Source organism: Gymnodraco acuticeps, unplaced genomic scaffold, assembly GCF_902827175.1.
Source record: "Gymnodraco acuticeps unplaced genomic scaffold, fGymAcu1.1, whole genome shotgun sequence".
NCBI lineage: Eukaryota > Metazoa > Chordata > Actinopteri > Perciformes > Bathydraconidae > Gymnodraco > Gymnodraco acuticeps.
The window spans coordinates 434279-442798 of record NW_022989747.1 but is presented as its reverse complement, the minus strand read 5'-3'; the positions used below and the strand labels follow the sequence as shown (position 1 = coordinate 442798).

At 36.8% G+C, this 8520-nt stretch overlaps 1 protein-coding gene across 1 annotated transcript in view; it reads right to left on the bottom strand.

Moving 5' to 3' along the window:
• Positions 1-207: 207 nt before the first annotated feature.
• LOC117544502 (uncharacterized protein PF11_0207-like) overlaps positions 208-8520 on the bottom strand; it is a 38539-nt gene continuing 30226 nt past the window's right edge. The window contains exon 3 of the mRNA XM_034213622.1: positions 208-5196. Coding sequence (XP_034069513.1) covers positions 608-1978 — 1371 coding nt within the window. The 5' untranslated portion in view covers positions 1979-5196 and the 3' untranslated portion in view covers positions 208-607. The remainder of the gene's footprint in view (positions 5197-8520) is intronic.

The following is an 8520-nucleotide window of genomic DNA, read 5'->3' as shown; positions in this document are numbered from 1 at the left end:
AGGGGGAGTTTGTTGAAGATGTGTTGGGCCTGACGAACCTCAGTGGACACACAAGGGGGTGGGGGGGGGGGGGGCAAGACATTTATAAAGCACTAATGGGAATGCTGAATGAAAGAGGGTGCAGCTGCCTTTATTCATAACTGTGCAGCTCTTACACTGCGACTCTGAGGGATCAAGCACAGACACAATAACAATGAAAACTGCTGCATACAGATTATTTTAGTTTTTGCAACCTCGTGTTAAGAATCTTGTTACAATTGTTTAAAAGTTTGAATGACCGTAATAAACGGACCTTTGTCTTATTGAAACATTTATTTTGGACCTTTAAGATTTGTATTTGAGTACCCCTGGTGTATATAATGGTTTTAAAAGGGTTGAACGAGTAGTTTAATCTCGCTTAAGTCATTGTTATATATATGGAAACGTCAAGCCGTCATTTTCAATGTCTTCTCTATCTGGACTGCTAGACCAGAACTGCTGGCAGCCAATGTAACAAATATTCAGGTTTCATCCTTGTGTTACGGCAAAAGTAAGAAAAGTATAAATAATATATCATGCTATCTACATTTAAGTTATCATGACAGAAACACAGACGTGTCTCTCAGTGTTACTCCTGGCAGACTTGCTTGCAGCAGCAGTGGCAGCAGCATCGGTAGTATTGCTGCAGCTGACTGAGGAGTCCACTGGAAGTCTCTGGAGCTGCCTTCTTCTCTCCTACTTTTGTCTGTTCTTTATACATTGTTGCAGAAGCTTCTCCTTTTTTTACCTGTACGTCCTCTGTGGTTACATTGACCTTTAATGTTTGATCATTGTTGGTAGTTCTCTTTGGCCTCAACACTTTTTCTTTGTCAGAGAGTTTGACAATTTTAGTGAGCTTTTGAGCTTTAAGTTGTTGGAGCTGTGTGTGTCTTAAATCAAGCATTGTGCGGTCTATCTTCCAGTCACTTTGGGATGTCATGTCCTTACCTAGTTCTTGTTTGAGCTCCTTCTCCAATGATTCATTTTCTTGTAACCATGGCCTCCTCACAAACTCGTTGATCAACTTTAGTCTTTTCTCTAGGTTATTTCTCATTTCATGGCTCATGATCTTCATTTGATAGATCTCCTTTCGTTCCATTTTAGTGTCCTTCCAGATCTTTCGCAAACAATCCCTTTTTGATCTTTTCTTGTCTGTAAAATAATCTTGTTCTGAAGCTGATAGTTGTTTATTTTTTTCATATTCTTTATCCATCACTAGAACATCGATATCCGTTTTCAAGTATTTATTTTTTATTTTAAGATCATGTTTATCTCCTTTGAACTTCTGCTGATCAATTGTTTCAGTCTGGATTGTGAAATCTGGCTGCATAACAACATGACATTTAAAGTCTTCACGTTTATTCAAAACCTGTTTCTCAACACATGGCTCTTGCTCATGCAATTTTTGCCATGCCACCTCTGTTTGTACAACCTTGTCAAATTTCACTTTCACAATGTTGTTTTTATCTGTTTGTATCAGATCATAATAATTAGTAATCTCCTTTCTCTTTTTATCAAATTCCTTAAACTTGTGTTCCAATAGTAAGTTTAATTGGAGCATGTCAATATATTTCTGCCCTAACACCTCAATATTCTTTGTAAAGACTTCATTGCTCACTTGATTAAGGTGTTTGAGTTGTACTCTTATACCTCCTACGGACCTGATAAGCCAGTCCTCTTTTGTTTTCGTATCAGAAAGTTCTCCTTCCATCCTCCTTTTTTCACTTAACAATTCCATCTCACTCTCAATGGTTGTCTTGATTTGAGCCAGTAGTTCTTTCTCTTTGTTAATCTCATCAAACTGAATTCGTTCATGTTCTTTCAACACTTGAAGATCAGTCTTTGTGATTTCAAATGTCTCTGTTTCTTCTTTAATATCTTGTCTCTGTTGTTCCAACATGTCCCTTTGTTTCAGGATGTCCGACCTGATCAAATCAAAGTCCAGGTTCTCTTTGTTCATCACCTCACTCTCTCTATCCAGGTCCTCTCTTTCTTTCTTCAGCTCTTCATCTAGTTTTTTTTAATCTAAATGTTTTTCAGCAAGGTTTAGATTACTCTGCTTTGTCACATTTTCACCCTCCATATTTGAATTTCTTATCAGTGCTTGTTTTTTTAGAAGCTCGATTTCATTTGCACAATTGTTCCCCTCTTCATCCAATTCCAGTTATTTTTTCTTTTCCGGCTCAATTTGTTCCTTTTGAAGATTTGAAGTTTTCGGGATTTTTTGTCTTTTCTGATTTACAATATCATTATTCGGCCTTTTAATTTCTCTCTTTTTTTTTTCTCTCTCTGGCCTTCATCTTTGACCATCAATGCCTCAGTTCTGAGATCCTCTTCCCCTAGCTCTTCCTTTCTCTCTTGTATGATACTCACCTCCTCCTGCTCCAAATGTCTTTGCTTTTTTTTCATGCTCTTTAAAGCACATATTCTTTTTTTCTGTCTTTTAATCCCAATCTTGATATTTCCTACGTCTTCTCTTCTCTGGGTTATGTTTTTTTCCGCCTGGTCCACTATGTGCTGGTTTTCATCTGTCACTTCTCCATTCCATTCTTCAATCAGTTTTTTCTCAATACTTTTCTGAATTAGCTCCCAGTGCTTTTGAATTGAATTTTGAACTTGTGGTGCTGTGGCCATGCTGGAGACTACAGCTCCACCTTTGCTCTGTTCGCTTTCTCTCTGCAGCTTCAGTTGCATGATCTCCAGTTCATCCCTCTTTCTGTGTATTCTCTCCAATCGCTGGTCAAGCTCTTTTCTCCTCTTCTGTACCTCCCTCTTGAAAGCATGTTTTTCTTCTTCGAGCTGAGCCAACACATTTTTTACATCCTGCTCTTTTTGAATGCTTCGTCGAATCATCTGTTGATTTTCAGTTATTTTGTTCTCCAACTCACACTTCAACGCTTCAACCTCCCTTTTTTCTCTCTTAACTTCTTCTAGTCGGATTTCAAGCCCCTCTTTTTGTTTTTGGATACTGTCTTTCATGCTGACCATTTCATCCATCTCTGCTTTTCCTTTATCAGTGGTTTGTTCTTTGACTCTCTGCTTTTCCTTTATCAGTGGTTTGTTCTTTGACTCTCTGCTTTTCCTTTATCAGTGGTTTGTTCTTTGACTCTCTGCTTTTCCTTTATCAGTGGTTTGTTCTTTGACTCTCTGCTTTTCCTTTATCAGTGGTTTGTTCTTTGACTCTCTGCTTTTCCTTTATCAGTGGTTTGTTCTTTGACTTTCTGCTTTTCCTTTATCAGTGGTTTGTTCTTTGACTCTCTGCTTTTCCTTTATCAGTGGTTTGTTCTTTGACTCTCTGCTTTTCCTTTATCAGTGGTTTGTTCTTTGACTCTCTACTTTTCCTTTATCAGTGGTTTGTTCTTTGACTCTCTGCTTTTCCTCAGCCATCTCATCCTTCTGCCGTTGCAGTTTTATCCAGAATATTTCTGACTCATACCTCTCTCTCTTGATTTCTTCCAGTCTTTGGTCTAATTCTCTTCTCATCTTTTTGGTCTCTCTTCTCAATTCTCCCTTTTCTCTTTGTATGAGATTCCACTTTTTCTGCATATTTCTTCTAAATATCTGGTCACTTTCTTTTTTCTTTATTTCCAGCTCTGACCTCAGAATCTCCATTTCTCTTATTTCTCTTTTGGTAGTTTTTGTTCTGTCAACAAGCTTCTGTTTCTCTCTTTTTATACTCTCCCTTAAACAGTTAATTTCATATGATTCTGCCTCAGCTTGCTCTCTTTCTATTATCACACTCTCCCTCTCAACTTGAATCCGTTGTTTGAGGATCTCAATCTCTTTACTTTCAGTCTCTAGTTTCACTTGTTCAGTTACAGACTCTTTCAGTTTTTCAATTTCACAGTTTTTCTGATCCAGTGTCAGTTTCATTTCTTTCTCACGTTTCTCCTGTTCTGATATAAGTCTAATGATGTCATGTTTCATTTCCTCAATATCCTTACCCATTATTTTCTCTGGCATGTTGTCCATGTGTGTGTCTGTTTCCATTCTGTCATGTTTATTTTTGTCTCCCTTCAGTGTCTCAATACTTTCCAAGGGAAATTCTCTGTCCTCTTGCTGCCTGAATTCAGTGTTGAAAGCATGTCTCCTTCCTAACAATATCTATGTCCTGACTTTTCTGTCTAGTCCTAGCTGCGACTTTCTCTATGGTGCCCTTAACTTTAGCTAGTTTTCTTCTAACTTCAGTTTGTTTCTGTGTTTTTATTTTTAAAACTTCAAATTCATCTCGGTCTCTCATCATTTTCTCTAACCTCTGATCCAGTTTTCTTTCCTGTATTTTTGCTGTAGTTTTCCTTGATTTCATGTTGCTGATTTCTTCTTTCAGATGCATTTCTCTTTGCCTTATTGCTATTTGTACCATTTTTAAAAGCTCTTGGAATCTTTTCAGTTCTTGTAGCAATCCTTCAATTGTGCCGTCTTTATCCTTATGATCTTGGTTGATATGGCTTTCTTCAGCTTGGTTGTCAAGATCTAGGTTAACTAGTCTAATGTTTTTTTGTGTTTTATAAATCTTTGAATATCATCACTTCCTGTGTCCTTTGTACCAAACCCTTCCTTTATCTTATCAGTATTGGTCTGCATATATTGTGTTGAATCCAGACTTTGTTTTTGCTCATGAACATTATTAACAACTTCTTTTTCCACCCCTTTGCCGTTCTCCTGTTTTTGAACTTTTACTTCAAATTTGACGATCTCATCTGTGGTGCTTTCCCTGCCTGTAATTCGTAACCAATTTTCAGTCTCTGGTTTCTGGCTCTGCAGGTCATTTATATATATAATAAGCTTTTTAATCTCTTGACTTTCTTCCTCCATGTTTTCCATAGCAAACTTTATTTGCTCCCTTATTTCCTCCTCTCTATTCTTGAGTTTGCACATCTGGTTCTTCACTTCCCTTTCGTTTCCTACACGTATTGCAAGTTTTGTCTTTTCTTCATCCATTATTGTTTTTTCTTGAAGTTCTGTCTGCATCTGCTTCTTTATATCCTCAATTAGATGCCGGTCTGCAAATGTTTTAGATTGTTGCAAAGATATCGTTTATTTTGTAATTGCATCTTCCATGCCGTCTCTGTCCGATAGAATTTCAAAAGTTTGATCCTTGATAGAGGCTGTGTTTTGGCCTGAAAAGGCGTCTTTGGTAGATTTGCTCACCTGAACTTTTATGGAAGTCATCATATCCTTTACAAAAAAGAAATAATTGTCAGTGTTTTACATAAATATTCTCATGAAATATAGTAGATCAACAAACTAAAAAATGCCTTTCCTTGAGACATTTATTCTATTCATTTATATTATGCTTTGTTGTAATAACAGTCATATTTAGAGCAAAAACAGATGTGAGTGTAAAATAGATCCTTAAAATGTTTTATTTGCAATTATACATCCAATAATCACCCACTGCTATGTTCCTAAAACGGGCGGGAGTAGTGGATTAGGTATTCCAACAAGTCCTCCAACTCATACGACCAAATGGGCCGATTGTTCAGGCCCTTATTACGACCAAATATGTCGTTTGTTCAAGCGCTTAATACATTCTATAATTATGTTTTAAAGTGTTCGCCCTCTAGTGCTCCCGTTGAATGCAAACGTTACAGATGGTTGTTTATTCACAAATAACCCTCTCTGTAAAATCCTAAATTGTAGGATAGTTTGGCCATTAAAACGCTTTTTGATTAGATTTCTAGCGAGAAGTGTATATTGTACTTTTAGAATCCACGTCCAGTCGATATGTAGGATCTATAGTTTGATGGATATTACGAAGATGATTTGAGGTATGCGGCAGCCTCCATGTAAAGTTACGGGTTGAAAACAGTATTTCCGGTCTCAACGTTTTCATAATAAAACCAATGATCAAATGATTTAACAGTGATATCTGCAGTACTCATCAACTAAAAAACATCAGTTTATCCTTGTTAATTATACGACATTTATCGGTTTAAATTGTGTACAATGCTTTTGTGTTTTTCCCATAGGTTTTTCTCTTTCGATTCTGAGAGACAGCTTTCTTTTTTCAGAGGTTTTGATGAAAATATCCATTGTTTTAGCTGCAATGCATGTCGGGATATGGTGTTTATGTGATATGAAATCGGAAAAACATTTTTAAAACATAAAATAATACTTTATGCCGAGTGTTCTTGCTTTTCTTTTTGGAAGTCATCACATGACGGCATTGTAATACACAGTTCTGCTGCATTAAATATTACATATCTGCCGTAGATATGTATTTATAGAGCCCTGATCAGAAGACCTTTTGACAAACTGTAAGAAATGCCGCCAAACTGTATTTTCCTTTACCGTTCTGTTTTAATTTCACAATGAAGTTAATAGTCATATTATGTTTGATATTATTATGTTTTATTAACTACACCACTGGTTTTTTAACCCGTGCCGCCTAGTGGTTAAAGCACGTTATTGAATTTTGTGGTTGAATGAGTTTTATTTGATGAAAACATTTAAATATTAAGAGTAGCCTACATACAAAATTGGGGGAAAGTAGAAGGCATGATAGAAATATAGAATAGAAAGTATCAAGAAGATACTGTAGTGATCGCTACAATAAAACAGTTTAGTGCAGGACATCCAAATATATTAACAGGAGGATGTGCAAAACAGACAAACTAATAAGGCTTTATTTAAACATTAAAGAATACTTTAAGTCAAGGTCTTCTTTTGAATAAGAAAAAAACGTTGGGGTTATCCACAGATAAATATGAAGTCTGACAAAGTACTGAACGTCCAATATATTGCATAGTTTATTTTGGCACTTGACAATCACCTTCCCTGAATTTGAGTCAGGTGTAACTAAAGTCTGATTTAAGGGTTGTTTATATTTCACATCATTAATCAGAATCTGCAAAGTAACTAAAATAAATGTAGTAGAGTAAAAATACCAGGTTAACCTCTGAATTGTAGTGGAATAGAATTACAAAGTAGTACATGCTGCTGTAACAAAAACATTTCCCAACTTGGGATCAATAAAGTATCTTATGTTAAGATGATCGATGGCTACTGCCATATGTGCAAAATGTGCCTCTGAACCTTGACAAGTGCATGTTTCAGGCTTATCAATTACCAACAGGAGGGGTCACAGACATAAGACCAGCTGTTAAATAAAGCTCTTCTGAACTTAGGTGTCATGTGGGTATATTAATTCACCCATGTATTAATTATATGTTTTAAATGTGATAACACCACTGTGTTTTGTATCCCCTAAACCTCCAGGGTGTACACAGATTAATACTGGCAACTTCTAATTGTGGGAAATACGAAAACGTCTTATAAAGAGACGGGGGCTGGACCCGTCCAATTCCAGTTTTGGATAGTCTGCCGTGGTTCCATTCCATTTCATAGAGCTGTTTGACGCTCAGCGTAACCTTGTCGCACTGCCACTCTAACATCCAATCACAGGGCTTGATGACTAATCACAGGGTTTTTAAAGCAAGGCGGATATTGTAGTCCCAAACGATAGCTGGGGATTCTGGGTAGTGTAGTGTCTTCGGAAACTGTAGTGTCTAAACTCCCAAAAAACTATTTGTTTCTCTGAATCGAAGGTTAAAAACACAAAAGCATTGTACACCATTTAAACCAATCAATATTGTGTAATTAACAAGGATAAACTGATGTTTGTTAGTGGATGAGTAATGCAGATATCACTGTGTAATCATTTGACAGTGAGGGGAATATATCCGGTTTTATTATGAAAACTTCGAGACCCGAAAAACTGTTTTCACCCACGCTAACTTTACATGGAATCTACATACACGTTATCCTGACGAGATCTCAGATCATCTTCGTAATATCTATCAAACTATAGATCCTACACATCCACTGGACGTGGATTCTAAGAGTACAATATACACTTCTCACCAGAAATCGAATCAAAAAGCATTTTAATGGCCAAACTATTCCACAATTTAGGATTTTCCAGAGAGGGTTATTTGTGAATAAACGTCGCTCCGGAGCGTTTGCAATGAACGGGCCGGGAGCATGTTGTTTCTTACACGACCAGAGCACCTCTAGTGGTCGTGTAAGAAACAACATACACTTTAAAACGTGTCTCTGGGTCGTAATAAGTGCATGAACAATCGGCCTATATGGTCGTTTTTTGTAGGAGGACAGGCTGAGGTATGAAAACAAATAAAAATATTTGTGTTAAAGCTCACCTATTATGCTTTATTTGAACAATATATTTCCGGGCGCCGTACATAATGGCAGCCCACTGCTCCTAACACTAGGATGGGTCAAATGCAGAGAAACCGTTTTTACATTACATTACATTACATTGCATTTAGCTGACGCTTTTATCCAAAGCGACTTACAATAAGTACATTCGACCAGGAAGACACAACCTTGAAGAAAACAGAATCATATAAGTACATCAGGTTTCATAGAGCCAAACATTTCAAGTGCTACTCAACTGGCTTTAGGTAAGCCAGTCCTTTATTAGTATAAAAGTGCTTCGTTAATAGTTCTAACGCTCGAAGTGGAGTCGAAAGAGATGAG